At 40.1% G+C, this 25807-nt stretch overlaps 1 protein-coding gene across 4 annotated transcripts in view; it reads left to right on the forward strand.

Moving 5' to 3' along the window:
* The window catches only part of Diaph3 (diaphanous related formin 3), a 486098-nt gene that overhangs the window by 342783 nt on the left and 117508 nt on the right, over positions 1 to 25807 (forward strand). For all 4 annotated transcript variants that reach the window (XM_028878991.2, XM_028878999.2, XM_037208361.1 and 1 more), the window contains one exon: positions 25641 to 25736. In XM_028878991.2, coding sequence (XP_028734824.1) covers positions 25641 to 25736 — 96 coding nt within the window. The remainder of the gene's footprint in view (positions 1 to 25640; positions 25737 to 25807) is intronic.

Raw genomic sequence — 25807 nt, forward strand, 5'->3', positions numbered from 1 at the left:
CATATTATTCATTCTTTTATTTCCTAGAACCTATCAATTACTTGTATGTGCATATACCCTAGATACCACAGGAGAAACTTAGCAAAAAGTAGTCAAATAATTACAAATACTAGCTGATTAAAAAGCATATCTTCTATTTTGTGTCGACTTTAACACATCATTATGTGTATGAGAAGCTAAAATACACATCAAACTGTAGGCCTCGTGTCAAACCAGTGAGTACCTGTATTCATAGTTTTGCTGGAACGTGTTCACACCAGTCATCTACAACTGTCTCTATGTTCCATGATGTCGAAATATGTGCTATCTAACCTTTTAGAAAACACTTACTGATTTATGATATAGATCGATAATCTTGACTTTAGCCTTTGAGTTTTTGTTTCTTTCTTTCTTTTTTTCAAGACAGGGTTTCTCTGCATAGCCTTGGCTGTCCTGGAATTCACTCTGTAGACCAGACTGGCCTCAAACTCAGAGATCCACCAGCCTTTTTCCTCTGGAGTACTGGGATTTAAAGTGTGATTTTTTTAAGATAGAGTAAAAAAAGTTTTTCTTTTTTTCTTTTTTCCCCAAACCATGCATTAACAAAATGGCCAACATGTGTTGAAAAAGAACTAATTAATGAATTGAGTAAAATTATTGACAAAAGTAATTGTTTAGGAAAAACTCACTCTTTAAGCATATTTCTGAGTAAACAATCTGGATCTTCTAGATTGTGTAGGTCTGACAGGATGAGCAATGTGGTTGGCCTCCTCAGACTCTCCGAAGCTCCAGGACTGACTTTCATGGTGGGGCCAGGGCTAGCACTGTGCTTCCCAGCTTACCTACCACAACAGTCCTGCTGTGGTGCCATTTGTATATCTTTACCAGTGAAAATACCAGTGTCAGAAGGCCAGAGATACAATCAAGTTTCATAATTTCCCTAATAGGCCATCTCTTTTCTCTCCCTGTTTTGAGTCATTCTGACATTCAGTCCTTAAAGGTGAAGGACTTCCACTCACTGGATTTGGATTTTCCCATGAAAATCTAAAGCCATTATCTAAGAAGAGAAAAAAATCAGCTCAGAGTATTTGGCTTTCAATGCCAAACAAATATACCCCAGGGCAAACATGGAAAATTAAGCAGAGAAATTGAATATTTATATGTTACTTGTAATGGTATGAATTGACATTAGTGTTTAGATGAAATTAGACATTATTTTGTAATAGGATTTTAAAATATTGTTTCCTGGATGGCTTCCTTTCTCAGATATCCAATGTTCTTCAAGAAAATTAGAAGCAACATAATACTAACAGAGTTAATATTGAGGGCAGCCTTAATACAGACTAGAATGCCCGGAGGCAGGGAGAATATGACAGAGTCGTGTGCTAACAAAATGGATGACTAGCTGCTGTTGGGGGCTATTGCCTGAACGGAGCGAATTGTCACAATACAGCATCCAATAATAATTATCATTAATGGGTAGAAGTGACAGTAATTTTAGTCCAATATAGTTCTCTGCATGTTTATTTTTAAGCTATTAGTGCTATTCAGGAAGGAACTCTTGCAAAGCAGAAACGTTTTTTTGTGGAATTAGTGCTGAATCAGAGGTTCCATCAGTAACAGCCAAGAGCGCTGTGTGAAGGATCGCTGCCTTAGGGACAGCAGAGATTCCCACCAGTCTTCCCAGCTCTCTTCCGACTGGCAGTTAGTTGAAGACGCTAAGTGTGTGACAGCTCCTCCTTTAACTCGACTGTAAAGTCTGTGAGGGAAGAGTGCTCGGGGAACAAAAAGGGTTATTTCCATTCCCAGGAACTAAGAAACTAAGAACTACGAACACTACAGCTTTCTGCCACATTCCAGTTCTGTTTGGGAAGTAGTAATGACTCTACTACTGCTGCATTGCAGTTATGATCTCTGGCTTCCCAACGTTAATTATAATGTGTTTTCCACTGGATTCACATGGGACTAAAATATTTTTTGTAACATTTGTCTTCTATTATTTATTTTAATGTTTGTTAAGGACCGACACTCTTGATGCTCTTTCAGTTAAGGAACTTTTGATAGTTGTTACTACTTTTTGAATACACTGGATATTTTCATTAAGTAAATGTCAACTCTTTTAAATGTTTTAAAATGACTCAACAGTCTCTTGCGCTGTGACTGTTGGTTATATTCTTTTGTTTCCAGTTTAGGTAGATGAAAGTGTCATTTAGAATCACTGGAATTGTCTTTTCTTTCATCTTTAAGAAAGTACCCTGACTCTGCTGTCCTTTGACCAGGAGAGGGATTTTTCCAAAGGATGTTAATGGAGCTTGGCCTAAGGAACATGGCACTTGGATTTTGCGGTGTTCTAAAGAATTCCATTTTAACACACTAAAGTGTCCCACCCTGCAATCTGAGAACATTGAGCATAGTTTCCTTGTGTTGCATTGAAGGCTCCCTGGGGATTTAACAACTGTTAAGAAGAAATAAGGCACACCAAGCTTTGTTCTGAATTGCTAGTTCATTTGGTAAGAGAGTGTGGCAAGAAATGCTGGGTTTGAATCTTTTCTCTCCTTTGTAAGAAAACTCCTTTTTTATGTTTAGCAGCATCCTACCTTAAAGCCTGCACTCTGACATAGCAGAAATAGAACATGACTCAACTTTCATTCATCAGCTCCTAAAGGACAAGGTGAGAAGAGAAGGGAATGAGATCTCTTAGCAGTGTTTCCATTCCTGGAATGAAAGGAATGCCTAGAGACAAAGATTTTTTTTCTGTCTTAACAATACAAGCTCACTAATGTAAGTCTCTGTGTGTGGGATGTGTGTGTGTGCGTGTGCGTGTGCGTGTGCGTGTGCGTGTGTGTGTGTGAGAGAGAGAGAGAGAGAGAGAGAGAGAGAGAGAGAGAGAGAGAGAGAAGGAGGAGGAGGAGGAGGAGGAGGAAGGGAGGAAGAGGGGGAGAGAGAGGGAGAGGACAGAGAACCTGTATGCTTTTAGCTTGCTATGATGAGGAATCAATTCATTCTGAAACAAAATAAGTTTTCAGAACTTGTCTTCCTCCTTACCAGGGCCTTTGTGAAATAAAAATGTATCTTACTTCACTAATTATAGGCACTCCTGTTTAAAATATAAAATCTACTTCTTTATCCAGAAAGAGAAAGCATCCCATTGTTTCTCCATAGATCCCATAAAGATAAAGCTTTTCTTCAACATCGGTGTCTTAGGAGACCTTTTAATGTCTGCTGCTTTTAATGTGATATGTTGCCATAGCAGGTGTTCAGTAAACATTTCTAAAATATGTAGATAATTCATGTTTAAGGGACAAGAATTCCTCATTTGTATGTGTCCTATTTATGTGGACCTGCTGAAAAGTTAAATTAGTCCAGTCATAAGAGGAGATGTGACATGTTGTCAAGTTTGTTTTACATGTTTGTGTATTGGAACAAATTGGAATTTTCTAGTCATGACAGCTCTCTCAGGTGTGCAAAGAAATAACTATTTATATAAAATCTAGCTCAGCTCCTGAGCCACCGAGTACTCCTCATCGTGTGGGGTGTGTGTGTGTGTGTGTGTGTGTGTGTGTGTGTGTGTTAATTCCAGCACAGAGTTAAGTTACTCCCTTCCCCTCTCTGCTTACCCCCTTCTTGTTAGAGTTCCCAGGTTTGCAGGCCAGCTTGTGTCCTCTTCCTGGTTCTGTCCTGTCTGGGTCTGAAACAGCATCCCTACTTTGACATACTTTCTCTTATCTGTGTTTGGTAAGGATGATGGAAGTTTTTCCCTTGAATGGCAGCCACCGAGATCTGCTGGTTTTCTCTTAGGTCAGCACTCTGATGTTGGATGAACGGGGATGATGTTGGGGGGGAGCTATGGGAAAAGATGAAGCATACTGGAAGTCAAGGAGTGGCACCTGTGTCTGGCCCCATCCTGGGGGAATAATTCCAAGGCAAGCAGGACAGTGTCTAAGTTTGCTGTGCAAGGGCAGGATGGCTCTGCAGCAGAAGTACAGGTGGAGCAGAGGTGGTAGGACTTGGAGGGAGACCGATTAAGAAGTTCTTGCAGTGGTGCACCAGTTCAATGCGAAAGACCTAACAGGGATCATGGAGTGGGACACCTGAACTAAGAAGACAAGAGAGATTCAAAAGGAAGTTTGGAGAAGGTGAATAGAATGTTGGAGTGACCTGAGTGTGGAAAGAGAAAGAGACAGCACTTTTAGGACTGTGTGGAAGTTGCTTGTGTTTAGGAAACAACGGTTTTTTTTTTTTTTTCTCCAGTTTTATTGTTTAATCTGGGAGATGAGTTTGCCTGGCTGGACCTGGTAGAGATATAAAGCACAATTGCACAATAAATGTTATTTCTTTCATTAAAGGATGCAAAGAATAACTTCCTTGTTATGAAAGATCGGTCATTTTGTAAGTAGAAACCATGGCTATTAGCTCATGTGGTGACTTGGGGGGGGGGTCCATTCCTGGAAAATCTGAGTGAGACTCTGGGTTTAGTGGGGGACAAAAGAGGGACTATATCTTATCCCCCACTTCAGACAGTAAGCCAATCCTATCCTTTCTCATTTAGCTGAAATTTGCCCAGATACTCAGTTCCAAAGCTGAGAGTACCATTGTTGAAGTTTGCCCCATGTTTGGTTTCCTGGCATACATAGTAATGTTGTAGTTAGTAATTACTCATTTCTTGAAGTATTTTCTAAGCACTAATTATACCTTATCTAGCATTCTGAAAGACTTTCCCAAGGCTCCCTTGTGATTTGTTCTTACAATTAACTTTCTGACCTAAAAAAATTATAATAATGAGCATCAGAATACCTCCTTCATTAATGCAATTATTATTGTATTGGTAGAAAAAGTCCTTCCTATCAAAACTTTACTTGAGCAAGTGTTTATTTAGTGCATATTATGTCATGCTGGTATCCAGTGCCCTGGGAATACAGCAGGAAACAAAGCACACACCCTCCCTGTGTGGCCTTGTAGGCACCCGGAAGACAGACAACATGTAAGAAAATATATGATGTTAGAAGTATACACATTCTAAGTAGAACAAAGTTAAGTAGGAATAGAGGCAAATGATGTGTGAAAAGACAAAGCAAGTAATTAAGATGTTTGTGTGTGTGCGCGTTATCATTTCCCAAGATTCTAAGCATTGTAGACAAGGTTGCTGCTCTCTCTGAATGCAAGTTTGATCATGTAATGTTACTGCTTTAGCTTAGAGGTCAGGCGACCATTTCTAGTCCCTTCTCTCCCAGTATCTGAATGACAGCCAGCCTGTGACCTTCCCAGAGCACAGTTTTCATCTGCCAATCAGATTCCATATGTCATGGAAAATTACATCGGTAGTCTATAAATTCATTTTTAAATAAAACTCTTCTATGTTTTAACCCAAACAACTAAATTTTGCTTAGCTCCATACTCATTCTGTGACCCTATTCTCTAGTATAACCTAAGCTTTATTATATGTCATTTTACTCATTTGGCAGTTAGGATGAATGTCTCTCATAAAGTGTACGTTTTGTTTCCTATTTGTTTATATTACAAATTTCTAGCTAGCTGTTTACAATGCTTTTCGTGCACTATGGTTGTTTGTTGGTGTTAGTGGTGGTGGTGTGCATGTATATATGTGCAGAGGCCAAAGAACACGTTTTTTCTGTGATGCTATTAGGCCAGACTAACTAATTGGCATGCCCCGGGCATCCTCATGGCTGCTTCCCCTGCACTGGGATTTCCAGCTTGCATGTGTACCACACCAAGTTTGTTTTACATGGGTTCTGAGGGTCTAATTAGTGTCCTTGTCTTTCAGTGCAAGCACTTTAACTACTGAGCTATTTTCAAGAACACTCCTCACTCCCACCCACAAAGGAACACATACACACAAACTCGTGTCTTTGATCAGTTAAAAAAAATACAAGAGATACTTAGAAAAAGACACCAATGTGAAGAACGTATGGAAATACATACATACGCAAGAATGTATATAGAAAAACTTTTTCATTAATGAACAATTACTCGTGGTGTTGACTACTTGCTAAAGCTTTACCCTTAATTTTCTTTAATGGAAGATGCTTAGTATGTGTGTAGGTAGACCCAGATGAAAAGGTCATATATTACAGAATTGGTTGATGTCTACAGAGGAACAACTCTGTCTTTTCCCTGACAAATATTCAATACACACTTTAGTCAATATTAAGAACTGAGTTCATTAACATGTGTTAACTAGCAGCTTAATATGGTTGTAATTCATATTTAATGTGATGCATGTTCAATGTAGTGTAACACTTAGGTTTGTCGTAAAAGGTAGAATGGCCTCCTGTGATCAACAAGGTTTGACATCAATTTAACCTGGATAAAATCTTTATCCATAACAACTGTCAGTAGAAATGACTAGCATTCACTAATTAGCTCACCATTTACAACCCATAAGCTTCTCACAGATGGGACATGTTTATAAACACCCACAGATGTGTGCACAGCTGACTCTCAGTTATCCGTAGGAATGAGACAGATATTTTAGATTCATTTATAATACATACCCATTTTAGCTAGTTGAAATCTCCTTTCTCATTGGACGTTTCCCCACAAATCAATCTAATTTCATCTTCAACTATGAATACTTACTCCCTGATTGAAGTACTAATATGAGCAAATTGCTTGCAGGAAAGATGAAACTGGAATACACAAGTTTGATAAATACGTTGAAGCAAAGAAAATCGTTTCTATAGGTGTGACTGATAACTAATTTCAGATTGTGAGACCAGAGCAAAACAATTACACTAAACTTCCTGAAAATAAAACAGAATATCTTCAACTCAAGAGAAGAGGTTCCTCTGTGTGGCAGGGTCCTGTGCTGTTGTTCCCTCTGGGGGAGGGGGCCAAGTAGGCACAGAGTCAAACCACACAGACTCTGGGAGACTGTCCAAACAACAAGCTCAGTTTATTTAGTTAGAGGCAAGCTTTATATACCCTCCACCCCACTCTGGGGGGAGGTCTGATGAATATGCATCTGCTGGTGTGACATGGCTGCCTCTCATTGGTCCAGGTCATCTCCAGATCATGTATCAGCTGCTGTTGCTAAGGCCATTAATTAGGCAGACCCAGGTTGGCTCTCAGAAAGTATCTTATTACGGATTTGGGCCCGCTGGCCCTCAGGCCAGTTAGGGATGAGTCAGCCCACACCTCTGTAATCAGTTCATTTCAGATGGTTTAGAAGTTTGTTGTTTTAGGAGTTTTTGTGGTGCTATGGACCAAACTAGAGCCTCCTGCATGCTAAGCAAGTGTCCTCTACTCCTTGGCTGGAATCCAAACCCCAGTTTCTGCAAGTCTTTGATGGTAATGCCAGCCTGTCTACTGTCTCATGCTGAATGAAGATCAAGAAATGTAATCACATAGAACACACAGAGTTGTTTATTTCCCTTACTTCACTTGGCCATAATAGTCCATGTAAAACTTCAGTTTCTAAGCAATTTTAAAGGCAAGATTTAGAGGTGTCTACAGAGAGCCAGAAAGTGTGAAGTAACTGAGAGCCAGTCATTTTCAGAGTAAACTATGAAGGGTACCATTTTGATGCCTCGTGACAAAATGCATACTTTCTTCTCTCTGGAAGCATTCATTAGTGAACTCAAGTTATTTTCAGAATTTCCTTACTTAGGAAATTTTATTTTAGGTTATTGGAAAGGAAATGTATTCCTGAACAGCATGTTCCAGATGTTCTACAATATTTAAGAAAGCTGTGTAGTAGATTAGATGGTGATCCAAATCAGTGTCAAATCTGCTGTGACTGAAGCTACCTAACTTTTTAGATAAAGAAGCATTTGCAGCTATTCTTCCTTGGCAGAAATTTGTGATTGCTAATAGCTATATAGGAATCCTATTGAATATCCGTCTAGTTAGAACAGACTAGGAACTCAGTGCTTAGAGGTGCATCAAGCTTTCTCTATGTATTCACCTTCAGCAGCTGTTTAAAATCATGGATAGGATTCTGACTTGAAAAACTGATGCCTGTCATCACTGAGATGAGATGAGTGGCTGGAGGGAAATTATAAGCACAGGTTTGCATATATTATTTTAGATGCATCTATAATATTACATCCACATTGCCTTGTCTGGTGCATGATGGATAGTATAGGCAACCCATTCCAGTTTGCACAAGATACTTCCCGTTTAATCACAGAGCATCCTATATTCTAGCAAACTGTCGGGTCTGAATAGTAGAATGCTTAAGGATCCTAGTGTGAGCTCTAAGCTAGATTTTGTGATGGTGGTTAAGAACTTAGGAGTCTTAAGTATAGGGAGCCAAGGGAGTGGATAAGTCATTCCAGTGAAAGCAAGGAATGGTGTCAGAAGGGGGGCGGGGCAGAGCAAGGAAAATCAGAAAGAGCTAGAGAAATAGTAGCCAAAGAAGTAGTAAGGGAACCAAGGGTCTTACTGTGCAGAAGGCTATGCCAGTGACTACAAAGCAGTCTGGTGTCATAAAGCCCAAGGAGTAGACCCTGCAGGGAGGAAGTGAAATTCATTGAAAGTGAATTCAAGCAAGATGATGGCTGAACTCGTCTGTAAGACTGAATCAAATTCCATAGTCTGTTTTGGATGAGAAGGTGAACAAGTACATAAAGTAACATTGACTCTGAGGGATGGCACTCGTGCATCCAAATGTCATGGGTTTCAAAGGAGAGTGCTTTTATGTAGAGGTATTATTGACGTAGTTGCAAACATGATCAGAGAGAAAGCGAGGGTGCCCCTGCCTTTCACCTGTTAGATTTTAGGCACATGAGGTTTGAGAAAATTAGCAATGTTTGGTGGAAGACGGCAGTAGGGATCATCTGTGCATTTCCAGTGAGAGCCCATATTAAAGTAAGATGAAGGAAATACTGATTGACAAAAGTTGAGGTACTAGTGAGGTAGTGAGGTGCTAATGTTGGAAGGAATAGAGATCAAGAGCCTTGGCTATTGACTAGTGGTAATAAAGAATGATAATAATGGCGGTTTTACTGGACTTGGGGCTTCAACCTAACTGTGGCAGTGGGTGGGTCATAGGGAGCTCTTACCATGAGGAAGGCTGTGTCACTTGACTACAAAGTATAATCTGGCTAGTCAACAGGCACGGTGGTGGTAGGGCTAGAACTTTATTATGATGATTTAGCCAAACTGAGAATGGTAATCTCTTACTAATGAGCTGTCATGCCCAGATAGGGGTGGCTTATATGGATGGGTGACCACACGCTGGTAGGTGCCTTCTCACAAGTGTGGGTTTATGGCTAAAGCCACATATTTGATCTTAATGGTCTCTTCATGGAATATCTCAGTTCTCAAGGTCAAAAGCAATGATCATTGGTTCCTCAGGGTGTTCAGCTCACTGCTCAGGCTGTGGGGAGGCAGCTGCTGAATCACCACTTGGTTGGACTTTCCTTTGGGCCAGCAGCTCATAAATAATGACAGAGACTTATTAATTATGAAAGCTTGGTCTTAGCTTAGGCTTTTTCTCAGCTAGCTCTTGTAACTTAAATTAATATGTTTTTAATTAATCTGCATTCTGTCACATGGAGTTACATCTCCTCTGTGCTGTATACCTGACTTCTTTAGTGTCTTGCTGGGGCAGCTAGATTCACTCCAAAGTTCCTCTCTTTGCCTGGAAGTGCCACCCATTCTTTCTTGCCGAGTTGTTGGCCATTCAGCTCTTTATTAAACCAATCACAATGACACATCTTTACACAGTGCAAACAAATAGTCTGCAGCAATGGCCTGATGATTGTGGAAGATCAGTAATTAGCAATTCAGGCTAGGAAGCCACTGCTGGTGAGACTAAGTCTGCTGTTTCCAAACTCTGCTCCTCAGGAGAAATGGCTGTCTTTTCTGTGAGGAAGGACTCTGTTGTTGGTTGTTTTTTCTCTTTTTACTTTTTTGAGGGCGCAGGGGCCTGCCACCCAGCGCCCAAATAAATACACATGGAGTGTTAGTCTTTCTTATAAATACTTGGTGTTAGTTTGGCTTTTTGCTAGCCAGCTTTGCTTAACTTAAATTACCCCATCTACTTTTTGCCTCCGAGCTTTTTCCTTTTCTTGCTTATGTATATCTTACTTTCATTCTTACTCCTTGGTTGGCTGTGAGGCTGGGTGGCTGGTCCCTAGTATCCTCTTCTCCTTGTTCTCTTCCTCTTTCTTCCCCTCTCCTTCCAGATTTCTCCTATTTATTCTCTCTGCCTGCCAGCCCCGCCTAACCTTTCTCCTGCCTTGCTATTGGCCATTCAGTTCTTTATTAGAACATCAGGTGTTTTAGACAGGCACAGTAACACAGCTTCACAGAGTTAAACAAATGCAACATAAAAGAATGCAACACATCTTTACATCATTAGAACAAATGTTCCACAGCATAAACAAATGTAACACATCTTAAAATAATTTTCTATAGGACTCATCCCTGACTGACTCGCATCTCTATTTTGGTAGGTCCTTGCAATAACAATAGTCATTTGGCTCCCAGTGAATTTAAGTCGTCCTTATCTCTTATTTGGTTAAGGTTCCAATTATGAGAACTACTGTGGCTTTGTGGCTTATGGAACTTCCTCTCACACTCAAGTGTAAATCAACAAAGCTAAGGATCTGAACACTTGTCAGTTGTTACCCTTCTGAACTAAGAAACTAGTGTGGAGAGGTTGAGCTCTAGAATCAAAAAGGCATTTTTAAACATCCTGTCTGCTGCTCAGGTAAAGGTCTCCACACAGCTAGCACATATGACATTCAATCAAATTAGTGGTTGCTAGTATACCTAAATTTATATTTAGATTTCAAATTTTTGAATCCCTTATTTCCTACACAAAGTTTTCAGGTTACCTAATACCAGCCTTCATTTGGGGTTCTCTATATTCATTTTGCCAATATTTTGCAGCAGTGGTTGGTATGAGAGTTCCTCATTGTTCTCTTGAGAGAATTGAGTACATTTTTGCCTCCACATTTTTTTCATTTGCAATAGTTATGAGTTCATTGAAAGTTCATTTGTCTCCCATTTTCATTTTTGTTATTCTGTGGCTTCTGAAGCATGTCACTTCCACTACCACTTTCTACTCATTCACATTTGCCTTAATATCCTTTCTCCTTTTCTTTCAAAAACATATTGTTGTTACTGCAATTAAGACTTTTTAAACTCTATGTACTTCTTAATACTAATGTGGTTTCCTGCATCAGACTGGGGAAGGCATGTAGAAGGAGCACCATGTTTTTATAGAGTAAATCCATGTATCTCCTTAGAAACAAAGCAAAAGAGAGTGAATGCTTTTACAGCACTTCGGTCAAAAGGTCATGCGAGAAATGAACTAAAGACCGGAATCTATAAATTCCTTTGTTTAGGTAAGGTCGACAGTAGTGAAGTACATTTAACCAAGAACATTCTGCAAAATCCAAAATGCCAGTCCACAAGCCTTTACTCTTTATAGAGTAGATGTACCTGTACATGGTATCTATAGGGTTCATTGTTTTAAAGCACAAATAAAACATAACCAGGAACTTAAATATAAATGAGGGTGTTTGAAATGATAACCCAGAAGTCCTCACTTAGCAACCACAGCTGTGATTCCAATCCCTCTTGGCACTGTGCTACACAGGAGGCTAGCACTCCGCTTCGTTCATGTACAGGTAGTGACTAATCGTGGATGAAAATCACTCTCAGATGGTAAGTCCCACAGAACAGCATCTCAGGGCTGGTTCACTGCCTAACACTTAGTACTTAGCACTTTATTTGTAGAATTGAATTAAACTGCAGACTTCATAGTTTTATATTTCCCACTCCTTCCTGAACAAAACAGTTTGAATATTCCGCCAGCACCTCAAAATCAATTCATTTAAAACCTAACTTATCATGTTCCACATAAAACCTGATTTTCATGTTCTCATTTTGGGTTAATGATCCCACCATTTTCCCAGTCACCCAGGCTTGACACCTTCACACCATGCCAGCTTTAATCACAGTGAAGTACAGTTTTGATTATTTCACACCTTTCAAAAATATTCCGTGGCAGTTCTTCAGCCTTGAATGCAAGCTCCCACAGCCCGCCTTCCTGACCTTATTTTCCCCTTCCTCCAGTGCATGCCATCTGCTGCTGTCAGAGCATGACTGTCAGGGACCCTCTGGGCCTCCTGCGTGTTTCAAGCACCACCCGCTGGCTCCTCAAAGCCTCATGTCCATTTATCTCAGCTTCTCCTGGAAGAAAACTACTCGTGTGAAATTACTGATACCATTTCTTAGCTCCCTTCTCCTTTTTTTTCAACTTCTGGTATTGAATTGAGCACTTTCATCACCTGAAATCTCTTCATTCTTTGTCTAAGAACTTTTTATGGGGAAAAAAAATATGAAGACTTTTTTTTTTCTAATTCTTCACTAATAAAAATGATATTAAAACAAATCCAAAACATATCCTAATATACATTCAAAGGGAAGTAAACGTTTGCCAAGCTTGTCGTACTTGCTTCCAGGAGTAAGTGATGCTGACAAATGAGGCTTCTATCAGAAGTACTGGGTACACTGTCTTAACTCTTTCCTCTCGGGGTTACTCCATCACTAAAGGGTCATGAGAATGGACTGTGTGTGAGTCATATCTTGCTAACTATCATCATCATTTTACATCTATGTGTGTTCATGTAGCTAAGCTAGTTTATTCCCTGAATAAACTTCTGTTCTTCATCAGTAGAAGGCATCTATCTGTTCAGCACTCTAAACCCCTGTGCCACACACAGGGGCCCGCTCTGTTTTCTTCATTGACTATTAGAGTGGGCCACAATGAATATGCTCAGCAGATCTGCACAATGAAAAACAGAATATTTTAGTGATTTTAATGACACATATATTTTAATAATCATTCATCACTAGAAAATTTATTGGCACCTGTCTTTATCACCCTGTGATAATTATCAGGATAAAAGTAAAAAATGGCATTTTGTCAAATGACAAAGCTGTAAATGGTCAGAGAAAGGTCTGTGTTCCGTGTCTTCCATGATAATACAGTAACTGACCTTCTTTCTCATTAGCTGTGCTTTAGCTGTGGCCCCCACCAGCAGCTTAAATGTAGTTAACTATTTTTTCATATAGCCACATATTCTGGAACATGGGTTTCATAGTGTAGTCTCCTGCATATGAACATTAGGGTTGCTATTAGCCTCTTACAATTATAGACAATATGAGACACATTATTTAACATAAACCTTTGCATACTTATGAATTATATATGTAGGATAATTTTTTTACAGAAAACCTTTCATATGACAATGCTTATGATAAACATTGTTAAATTTTCAAAGAGATTGCATTCATTTTTTTTTTAATTTTAACTAATACCAGCAGTGAATAAAGTGACTGCTTTTCCAACCACTTCTTTTTTTAAAAAAAGAATTTTTTTAAATTTGGTATGTATGAGTGTTTTGACTGCATGTATCATATGCATGCCTGGTGTTCATGAAGGCCAGAAGAAGGTATTGGAACCCTTGAAACTAGAGCTACAGATGGTTATGAGCAGCAATATGGATGCTGGAAATTGAACCTTGAATCCTCTGGAAGAACAACCAGTGCTCTTAACCACTGAGTCATTACCAGAGCCTCACCTTTCTCCGACACTTTCTAATATTGACTTATCCTCTGCCCCAACACTTTCTAATATCGATGTGTCTTACATTTTAACCATTACCTTATAGATACGTGAAAATGATCTTCCACTGAATTATTTAAAATATCTTTGATTATGAAGAAGGTGGAGGGGTTCACCAATGTGTGGAGCCTCCATTTAGGTTCCTAAAATGAAGCACCCTAATTCAGAAACATGTTAGGTACAGAAATTCACTTCTCAGAGTTCTAGAATCAGGGTTCTTCAAGATCAAGGCTGCCTCAGATTCCATGGCATTCCATGGCACCTGCTGCCTGGTCTACAATGATGTCCTCCAACTGTGCTTCCCAGTGGAGGGCACAAAGCCAGCTCTCAGGAATTTTTCATGTTGCCCTCATTTCAGGATCTACTATCTTCTCAACGTTCCACCTCCTGCCCATTACTTTGGGTATTAGGAATTCAACCTGTGAATTCTGAGGTTATACAAGTTACGGACTATAAAGGATGGTTCCTTGAATATATGTCTGCCTGTGTATTAGCCATTTTCTTACAGAGTTGCATGTGTTTTTATGACATTCAATCCTATGGGGTACCTGTATTTCAAATATTTTCCCAGTTTATCCTTTACTGTGCATATGCAGACTTATTTCTTTCAAGTTTTAGATATTTATATGACTTTTGAGTTCTGGGGTTTTCTTTGAAGATCTTCACATTCTAGAACTAATGAAAATGTATTTTTCCCTCTCATCTGCTCTGTTTTTTACAGATTCGTCTTTTAGAGTTGAAATGTTTGGCCTAACTCGAAATTTATTTTGATGTTATCAGCAAGGTGAACAGATTGCTGTCAGTATAGTAATTACTGGATGTCTTATTACCCTCTGCTAATTGAAATGCTGCTTTTGGCACGAATGGACTTTTCATGTGCATTTGATAGGAGTCACCTGGACCAATACATGTGAAACATTGCTATCCAAAGTCGCTTGACCACAGAACCATCTGCTCTTACTTCCACCCACAACTCATCCAGTCAGATACAGGCTCCTTGTGGGGACAAGTGTTCTGAGAATATACCAGTAGAAAGTCAGTCTTACCTGGAGAAGATTTTTTTATTTTATTTTTAGTATGTTTGTAATAGCACTAGAACTGCATCTCCTACCTTCCTCCCTTTCCTCCCTCCAGCCCCTTCCAACCACTCTCTTCCAACTCCTTCCCATGCCCCCCTCAATGCTTAAGTTGATATCTGCTTTTTCTTTGATTATTGTTGGGTTTTGTGTGTGTGTGTGTGTGTGTGTGTGTGTGTGTGTGTGTGTGTGTGTGTGTTTACTAGTATACATGAGCATATACAAATATAACCTTCTGAGTCCATTCTTGTTGGTGGTATGTATATGCTTTTAAGGCTGACTACTTTGCATTGGAAAGCCAATCAAGGGCTCATCTCTGGGAGAGGCTAAGTCTCCTCCCACCAGGAATTAGTTGCCTCTAGTTCTTTGTTTAAGGCTGGGACCCCACAGAATTTCTACCATCTGAGTTAACAGATCCATTGATATTGCTGTTGTTCTGGTCTTTTTTTTTTTTTTTTTTTTTTTTGGTTTGTTTGAAGGGTGGTTTTTTTTTTTTGTTTGTTTGTTTTTTTGGTATTTCTAGGAGAGACTGTTTCACAACAGACTTCCTGGTATTCTAGCTCTTACAATCTTTTTGCCCCCTCATCAGAGATGTATCTACTGGGTCTGAGTTCCTCACAATCTGTTGATCTCTGCATGTGTCCAGTTGTGGTTTTCTGTGATGGTCTGTTTAGTGATAGAGATTTCTTTGATGAGGGATGACTCGTGTACCTGGAAGACTTTTTAAATTGTATACCTATTTAATATGACCAAACTAATTTCTTGATGTAATATTTTATAATTACAAATTTATACATCAGTTGTATGAGTGCTTTAAAATCTTGGGCTGTAATATGTTTATAGTCCAGAAATATTCATGCTTTTGTGATTTCAATGGAGATTCTAATAAGTAGAGAAGTAACTTTTAATAGGAATTTTAAAGAGATTTTTTTTTTAGTTTTGAAAAATGAGAAAGTGTTACTTTAAAATATTCAGAAGACAGTTATTAGATATTTATGTACAGTAAACAAAAAAGTATAGTGCCTAAAGGATCCTCAATTTAGAAATTAAAAGTAACATTACATGACTTGTCTCACTTTTCTCATATGAATGTTCTGCATCAGTCTGTGTACTTATATAGGTTTGGTAGAGTTTTGTTTCATTTTGTTTGTTTATTTTTTTGACATTTTAATATAATCAAATCATTTCCTCTTCCCTTTCCTCCCTCCATAATCTACTATATACCCCTCCTTGCTCTTTTTCAAACGGATAGCCTTTTCTATTAAGACTCTTACATACATATATGTATTTAAATATATATTCCTAAATACAATTTGCTCGGGTCTATATCATGTTGCTTGTATATGTGTTTTTAGGGATGACCATTTGTTATTGGATAGCATATTGGTGTGCTTTTCCGTGGGAAAGACTATTTCTTCTGCTCTCAACATTCCTTAGTTGCCTGTAGTTCTTTGTGTATGGTGGAGGCCTGGACGGTTTTCCCTAAACCACTCTTTGCATGTCTTTTGTTGTCCTTGTTCAGGAAGTCATGTTAGTGAAACTTGATGGTGTAGACATTCCTAGGAGACATAATCTCAAAGCAAACTTCCTAATCCTCTGGCTTTTACAATCTTTCCATCCATCTTCCTTCTTAGGCTCATGGACCATTTAAGGATTATTTTTTTTTTGAAGTATGCTCTTATTATATGTCTTACATTTTTTTATTGCTGTGAAGAGACACCATAACCATGGAAACTCCTATAAAGGAAAACATTTAATTGGGGCTGTCTTACAGTTTCAGAGGTTTAGTCCATTATAGTTCTGGCAAGAAACATGGCAGCATGCAGACAGACATGGTGCTGGAGAAGGAGCTGTGAGTTCTACATCTTATTTCACAGGCAGCAGAAGACTGTGCCACGCGAGTGTAGCTTGAGCATATGAAATCTCAAAGCCTACTCCTACAGTCCCATACTTCCTCCAATAAGGCCGTACCTCCTAATGCTGCCACTCCCTAGGTGCCAAGCATTCAAACACGAGTCTATGGGAGCCATTCCTGTTCAAACCACCACACTCTATAACCCACACTGGTTTCAGATTCCTCACCAGCCTGCCTCAGCTTCCCCAGTGCTGAGATTGTGGGCATATGCCCTCTTCCTAACTGCATGATCTGCAGTATTATTGGTGTCAATATTTATATTACTGTTTTTCCTGGGTATCCATATGTATCTGTAACATCCACGAATGACTTTTTGTTATTGAGACACAAAAGTGTGCGTAATGATCGTTTATTGGAGCCAGCAATATGTTTAGGTTAAGGCACCTGACAGTAAGCCAGACTAAACGAGTGTGATCGCCATAACCCACACAGTAGAAGAGAGAACTGACTCTTGCAAGTTGTCCTCTGACTTCTATGTCTGTACCCACACTCACACCTTCAGCAAATAAATATAAAACCTTTTAAATAGAACAATCCTTTTATTACTATAATCTCTGCAATCTTATGTACTGTAAGTCATGAAATTTTTAAAGTTCAGATCTAGGTAAGATGTCATCTTTCATATGGTGATTGTACACATTTCATTGTATTTGTAAAATATTCTTCACTTAGCTTTGCAAGTATTCTTATGAATTGCCCAGAGTAACTAAGGTCACTGCCCTATGATTAGTGTCCATGGTTTTGACTGCCAAAAGGGGGCAGCAGTTTACAGTTGCAGTTATAGCCACTGCCATTCCAGTCCGTGAGAAATGGGATAGTAGTTGTGGACATGTGTGCTCTGTTTATGTTGAGAAGCCTCACAGATGTCTGCTGTGCCCCGTTGCACTCGACCTTTGCTGCCAGAGAGACTGGAGACGTTGGGGTGGGGGTGGGGGGGTGATTGTCTCTTGTGTTTAGCTCTTCTAGCCCTTCTAGAAAAAAAGTGGACAAGGGGAGAGGAGATGGTTGAGAATGGATTTGCTATGGCCCAAACAGTTGAACAAGGATAGTCACAGTGTTAAATGTAATAAAAGCTAATGTGTATCTGGCCTTACCACATGGGAGACACTGTCTTCACACTTTATACAGGCTAACTCGATTCTGACAATAGCTTGCTAAGGAAAATTCTATTATAGAGCCCATCTCATAGTTGTGAGGAGGCATAGAGAGATGGTCGGAATGGGAACTGAAACCCAAACACAAGAATTGATTCTTTGTAATGGTCCGTTTCAGGATGAAAGAGACTTTCTTTACAATTAAAAGGGCTACAATTTTTATTGCTAATTTACAACCTGTTCAAGTTAGCCAAATAGTGAGTATAAGAGAAGAAAAAATGGAACTTTTAAACTACTATAGTTTATTTTTCCCTAAATCTGTTTACTTATGGTTTATGTGGTCATTTTCAGTACTGAAAGAGAACTACTCTGTCGGGTAAGTCCCAAAGAAAATTGGCTCCATCCCTTGACTCAAATTTTCAGTATCACCTCTGTATTAAAACAAGTTCAGAGATTTTGTTTGAAGTTATTCCTGCCTTTTTGCTGTCTGGTTTAAGTAGTATTTGGTGCTTTATGTCTAGATGGTTAAGGGCTGAAATACTTACCACGAAAAGCCATATAATCCCTCTGTAACCAACTGCATAGCACAGTAATTCATGTAACCATGTTAGAGTAACAGCCGTGTGTTTTTTTTTTTTTTCTTCTGGAAGGTTGGGTTAAACTTGAGCCTGTGAATTCTGTGTATTAGCAGCACACTTTAAACAGTTCTTTAAGGAGACTGGGCTTTCCATCCCTCTATTCCCGTGTTAATGCCTGGCTTTAATCATTGTATCACTTACTTCCCCTAAAACCATTCAAACGTTGGGAGACTTAAAGAATGTAGGTCATAAAACAATGGGAAGTTTAAAAAAAAAAAAAAAAGCTGCATAGCACACACACTGCAAGCAGCAGAAAATGGCCCCAGAGTGAGATCCTTCCCTGCTTCCTCTAGCCCTGTCTTTGCGTGAGTTGCCTCTGAGATTTCCCCTCAGCTCTCCTCTGCACACTCTTTAAATGGGCTCTCACCTTACCATAATAACAAGAACCACTGAACAAAAATTAGCTATTAGTAGGTTGTAGCTATGTGCTGGATACTCTGCAGAGCACTGGAAGTTATTCATCTCCTGTGATGCCTACAATAACTTCATGAAGTGGATGCCTTTCTTCCCATTGGAGAGTTGGGGGTCAGTGAGAATGGGGAGAGGATGAAGGGAACATTCATTGATTTGCAGAGGACCACTGTTCACATCTAAAATGTTTATAACAAAAACCTACGTATTGCCACTCCCCTATACTTACTCTTTTCTATGGTTATGGTGGAACCTGTGTCCTTGTAAGTTAAATCGATTAGGCCACTTGGTGCCCTGAGTTTTAGAACTGTGAATACATTAGCCGTCTAGGCATCTTTAATCATTTTTAAATAACAATTATCTTGTGATATCTCAGCCCCTCCAAAACTGAGCTCCTTCCTAGGCTCAGTTTCTTTTATTACCAAAGATGTTCCTGTGTTTGGTGAGTGTTCTCCATCTACATGGTGCAGCCCAAGCCAGACTCCTGAAAATCAACCTCCTCTTTATTTATAATAGCCCTCACATACAGATCAAGAATTGTCTGTTCTTCATTCTCGTCTCCTACTAGTTCATTTAAACCCCAAAACATGTCTCCTTTTTTGCCTTGCCATGAGATGTCTCTCGCTCAGTGTGCATTTCTAGGTAGAAGTATGACCACATGATTTTGAGATTAAGTAGTTCATCATCCACATAAAAATAAATTCCAGATTCATCAGCATGGCCCAGCTAGCACTCAGCAAGCTGCCCCTCTCTGACACTGCCTTCTTCACCTCCAGCCCTCTCCCCTCTTCCTATTCATATCTCACTTCTTACCCGCCCCCATGAAACCCTGCTGGTGTGGCTCTGACAGCCACCCGATAGACCTCCCTCTTCACCAGCTCTGCCACTCTCCAGGCCATTCCTCTAAGGGGTGGGTGTCCAGGAAGCCTCTGGGCCACGAGCTGGTCACCCCCTGCCACATGCCGATTGACCCTCCTGGAGGATGTGCCCAGGTTTCTGACCCAGCATCTATCACACCTTGTCATACCCTTTGTGACCTTTCTGCCTCCTTCCCACGGGCGAGCGCCTTAAGCTAAACATCAGCGCTTCGTCTTTTCTTTCCCTCAGTTTTCCACTTCTAATTTTCAGAAATCACTTTAAATCTATAAAGTCACTTTAGTTTGGTCTTCGTTTTAGATGTGGCTGAGTTCCTAGTAAGTGCCTGAGGGTTTGCTTTCAGGTGTTCTCTCCTCACCTGTGCCCAGCTGACATGCTCCAACCCCTTTGCCCTGTTAGCTTTCGCTGTAGTTACAGCACGATTTATGGTCATCAGAAGAGCCAATGTTTATAAAAGTGCCACTTTCTAGATAGTCCTTATCTCCTTAGTACATTGTAGCAGGAATCTTAAAAGTTCTTATTAATAAAATCAAACCCGAGGCCAGTTATTGGGGTCAATGATGGTAGATCAGAGAGACAGAACAAGCCACAGCTATCTCACCTCGCCGGATCCTCAGCTGGTCTTGTCTCCTCAGACTCGAGGCTTCTGAGTCCTCATCTGGAATGGGTCTCAGCTGAATTACTGCTCAAAAGCCTGAATGCTTAACCAGCCAAATGCTTAACCAGCCAAAAGCTTCTAGTTTCTGGTCCTCACGCCTTATATATCTTTCTGTTTTCTACCACCACTCTCTGGCATTAAAGGCTGGCTTTTTGGGATTAAAGGCGTGAGTCACCATGCTTGGCTGTTTCTAATGTGGCCTTGAACTCACAGAGATCCAGAGAGATTTCTACCTCTGAAATGCTAGGATTAAAGGTGTGAGTGCCACCATTTTCTAGCCTTTGTATCTAGTGGCTGTCTGTTCTCTGACCCCAGATAAATTTATTAGAGTACACAATATTTTGGGGAACACAGTACCACCACAGTACAAATTTTGCTGCTACAAAAAAAAAATGCCTTATATATGGTAATTTGTATTCAAAAGAGATGTATTGGCTCATGATTCTTGAAGATGTCTAATCAGAGCTTCGATGAATTCTGGCTTTGTAAAGGGCTCATTCTCCTCCCCACAAATAATACCTTGTTCCTTTGAACCTATGGTGGTGGAGGGAGTGACCAGCTCCCCAACATCTGTTTTAAGGGCGCTATCCCCATGCATTGAGCTCCTCCTCATGACTTAATCACTTCATAACAGCTCTGCTTCCTAAGGATTAAGTTGCTGTTTGCATATTTGAGTGGTATACCAGCATTCAGACTATAGAGATTATTACATTGTTAATTTTTAAGTTATTGCAAACTAAAAAAAAAAAAGTACTTAAGATTTGTGTATATCTGTAGCTGGTTTCTTATACTTCGTATAACAGATCAGTGTAAACATCCACAATTGGCTTTTTAAATGGTCAGACATCAGATCTTAAATTCTGTTTTCTTCACATGGTTTGTTTCCTCCTACATAAACCCAGGCCTGCCCTGGGTCTAGATCCTGGGAGTCCTGGGGTTCTCGGTCATTCGCTGTGTGTCTTCTCCCTTTTCCTGGATATCGTGCCCCACTCCTTGACCCCATTTTGATTTCTGTTTTGATTTCACTTTCCTCCCTTATTTTGCGAGGGCACAATGTGTTAGTCAGCCTTCTGTTGCTTTGACCAAATCTCCAAGTTACAGGGGAGACTCTTAAGTTTGGCATGCAGTTGTAGAGGTTTTTGTCCATTATCAACTGGTTCCATTGTTTCCAGGCCATGGTAAAGCAGAACTACTTCAGGGTCAGGGTGGATCCAGCAATGCTCATCTCATGGTGACCAGAAACCTAGAGAAAAGGAAGTGACAGAGCAGGTAGTTGGCCCCAAGGGCACACCCTCAAAGCCATAAGATCACATCACACGATCACACCCACTAGGTATCTATCAATAGCCCTCTCAATAGTCCAGTATCTCATTGGGGAATTGATCTATTGATGAGGTTTAAGCTTTCATAAGCCAAGTACTTCCCCAGAGACAGATCCATCAAGCCTTTGGCATATGGCCTCTGGGGATTTGTTAGATCCAAACCATAACACATTTCCTTTCTCTAAGAAATCAGGTCTAGGTGATGGCACATCTGAGTATGGTGATTTTCTGTCCCCACCTTGCTGGCAACAGAACCACTGCTTCCCTGGAAATCACGTCTCTTCAGAAGCTGGAAATTATTTACTGCCTGTTCAGTATGCCATTGAGCAGTTTAGACCCATTCTCAATTGTTTCCTTTGTAAGCTATTTGGGTTTGTTTACCTCTTTTTGGCCATCAGGAAACTTTTAGGATGTGTTCTTCCCGGTTGTGTGAAATTTTAGCGTTCTGTCTTGGCTGAAGAAAATGGCCTATGTGCCAAGGCTCCCATGCTTTATGTTGATGTGTCTCTGAAAATGCTACCTCTCCTGACCATGGTACTCCAGGGTTCCACAAGGTACTGTCGTACTCTTGTGCTTTTCAGGGCCTTTCTCAGGCTCTGGCCCATACTGGTGGTCACTGCTGATATCTCCCACAAGAAGTCTTTCCCTTCCCTGACCATTATAACCCACCAAATCTGAATTCTCTGCGTACTTTATCTTCCTCCATCCATGGGCACCAAAGACCTCAGGCATGTCCCTCAGCAGCTCTCCCTTCATCCCATCCTCTCCTATAGATTCTACCTTGGAAATAGCTCCCCCCAGTCCCGCCTTTCTCCATTTCCCTCGACACTGCCATTTTCAAAATTGCATTTACAAATTAAGGGAGGCAATATGTTATTCAGGTCTGGGGCACTCTTTCAGGTACTTATTTCTTCAAAGAGTTTTCAAGGAATAAACAAGGCTTTGTTTTTTGTATAAATTGGCTTTATTTCCTAGGTTTGTAGCAGAAAGATGTATGTATAAAGCAATTAAACATTTTTTAGACTTTTGGTTTTATACATTTGCCTCTGAATCTGTTTCTTCTGCCGAGCACGTGTTTCCTCTAATAGCGTCCATCCCTTTCATGTTTATGTCAGTTCTCTGCTTCTGAGAACGGAAGAGATTTCTTGTTAATCCTTAGGACCTAAGTATCCTAGGTGCATAGTGATGTCCCAGTGCAGATTACCATATACCAGGTAAACGTGTGTTGGATAAATTCTCTCCTTATGTCCTCCCATCTTCTACATTACCTGTATTTAACAGAAAAAGAGTTGACTTGCACAAGAGTCGATTTACACTTCAAATCAGAGGTTCTCTAACAAGGATATGAAAGATGGTTATGTCCTTAACTAAGACATATGCAAAGATCATGGAATAGACAACTGATTTCTATGAAACAATTGGATTTTGCTACCTATTAAAAAAATAAATAAATAAAACCAGGCAGTGGTGGCACACACCTTTAATCCAGTACTTGGGAGGCAGAGGCAGGTGGATCTCTGTGAGTTCTCGACCAGCCTGGTCTACAGAGTGAGTTCCAGGACAGCAAGGGCTACACAGAGAAACCCTGTCTCAAAACAAACAAAAAAGATAAAAGGAATCAGCTCTCCCTGTCTTTCAGGAGCTACTTGTCTCATTATAGTGTGGGAAGCAGTGCCACTTTCGAAAGGCCACGTTGTGATAAGTGCCATATGCACTGAGATAGCACACGTGGGATAGGGCGTGCTCTCAGATGGTCTCTGTCTCTGTCTGGAAGAAGTGGTAGGAACGAGCGTGGGAAAGATACTTGATAGAGAGAGAGCTGCATGTTCCCAGTTGTGTAGTAGGAATCTTAAAAGTTCTTATTAATAAAATCAAACCCAAGCTGAGTTATTGGGGTCCATGCTGGTAGATCAGAGAGACAGGACAAGCCACAGCTATCTCACCTTGCCAGTTCCTCAGCTGGTCCTGTTTCCTCAGACTGGAAGCTTCTGTGTCCTCATCCCAATGGCTCTCAGCTGAACTGCTGCTCGAAAGCCTGAAGCTTAACCAGCCAAAATCTTAACCAGCCAAATGCTCTAGTTTCTGGTCCTCATGCCTTATATATCTTTTTGCTTTCTACCACCACTCCCTGGGATTAAAGGCTGGCTTTCTGGGATTAAAGGCGTGTCACCATGCTTGGCTATTTCCAATGTGGCCTTGAACTCACAGAGATCCAGAGGGATTTCTATCTCTGGAATGCTAGGATTAAAGGTGTGAGTGCCACCATTTTCTAGCCTTTGTATCTAGTGGCTGTCTGTTCTCTGACCCCAGATAAATTTATTAGAGTACACAATATTTTGGAGAACACAATACCACCACACAGTTGTGAAACAGAGACTGCAGTGCTGGGTGAGTCACCTCAGGAGCCTAAACATGTCAGCATCTGTCCACAGGGGCCGGCAGGATCAGCCTAACTGGCCATACTGCAAGCAACGCCCACCAGTGACACAGTGTGATCTAGCACCCAGCCATATTCAGTCCACTATAACTGTTCACAATCCAGGAGCAAAACACACACTGTTTTATATTTAATTTTCTCTCATTTTCCTTTCCCCTAAACCAATTTTCTATTTTTCTCTTCCCTGCTCTTCTTTTGCAAGCAAACATAAGGAAAAAAAAAACTTTTATTTAAATGTTTACTTTTACTACCTTAAATGTTTAATAATATATGAATTTATGTGTAGAAAATATAGTTTAATGTGAGTGTAAATTTTTAAAGATTAGATAGGTAGTTATTTAATTGACATATTTAATGTACTTTAAAGTAGACATTGAAATGCTTTAGAATTAAATTTATTGACAACCTCCAAATACTCAGCTTCTCCCCCACCATTTCTGATAACACCTCCAAGGTTTAGCTCTCTTCTAAAAATGTGAGTAGAAACAGATGGAAAAGCAGCTGATACATATTTATATGTATGTGTCTGTTTATAAACTGTAAGTGAGTGTGGTTTGGGTACTCTCCCACACTCACGTGTCAACAGTTCTCCATAAAGAGATTGTGTCTCCAGAAGGGGGAAAAATGTAAAAAAGTTCTTAGGAAAATAGTTTCCTTTATTTTCCATGTGCTCTTACACTAGGCACACAGTTCAGGAGAGAAAGCGAGCAAATAACCTCTTTTTCAGGGACAAATGAGTCCTTGGAGTTCCTTGACACAGATATGGACAAGTAGCTTCTTTGAAGCATCTTCTCCTTTCTGTTTTCAGTAATATTCAACATTGGTAACTCTAAATACCTATGGATATGCTGAGATAGTCTGCCTTTTTAAACAGAATTGGCACTGAACCTAAATTCTTTGGGAATTATATATAGAATATCAATTTTAATAATATGAAGAACACGGTCCTTTAGATTTCTGAAAGCCTCCCTGGGTTTACCATCTTAACTGTAAAAGATAACTTTCACAAATTCTATAAAAGTTTGTTGTGATCATTATGTGTCACCTCAAATCAGGGGACAGTTGTCCAGATACATGTATGTATGTACACACACACACACACACACACACACACACACACACACACACACACACACACCAGATGCACGTTCACAGAGATGCACATGGCAATCTCATTTTCTACAGTAAGTTTTGGCAGACACAGCTTCTGTACAGTAGAGACACTGCAGCACACCTGGTCACTTTTAGAATCCAATCTGATGCTTAAAAAATAACTCATTTCTACAGAGGAAAAATGATTTATGATAACCCAAGACACCAATCTGACCAGAACCACATTCCATTTCAACTCACTGTACCACTGGTCTATGAAAGCAGTGCTCAACACTGCATCTGTGAAGCCCTGTCCTCTGTAGTGGACAGCAGCACAAGCAATGTGAGATGAATTTTATTAAAAAATGGTTGATTTATGACAGAGTTGGAGCCTTTCTTATTTTGAAATGCCTGGCTTACTCCTGGTATTCTGTCCTTTTCCTCTCTACCATTACCATCACCGGTCTGCATGTGCGGTTTGACGTTGCTTTGGTAACCCCGAGGGCTGATGGAATTCCCTGTATCTCTTTTCACAGAGGGTGACGAGACAGGAGTGATGGATAGTCTGCTGGAGGCCTTGCAGTCAGGGGCTGCCTTCCGCGACAGAAGGAAAAGGACACCGAAGCCGAAAGGTGAATTCTGTACTTGTTTCTTTCTAGGGAACGGTCACAGGGAAGAGCAGTTTCTCTTCCTAATTCTTTTT

The sequence above is a fragment of the Peromyscus leucopus genome, chromosome 9, assembly GCF_004664715.2.
Source record: "Peromyscus leucopus breed LL Stock chromosome 9, UCI_PerLeu_2.1, whole genome shotgun sequence".
In the NCBI taxonomy this organism is placed as follows: domain Eukaryota; kingdom Metazoa; phylum Chordata; class Mammalia; order Rodentia; family Cricetidae; genus Peromyscus; species Peromyscus leucopus.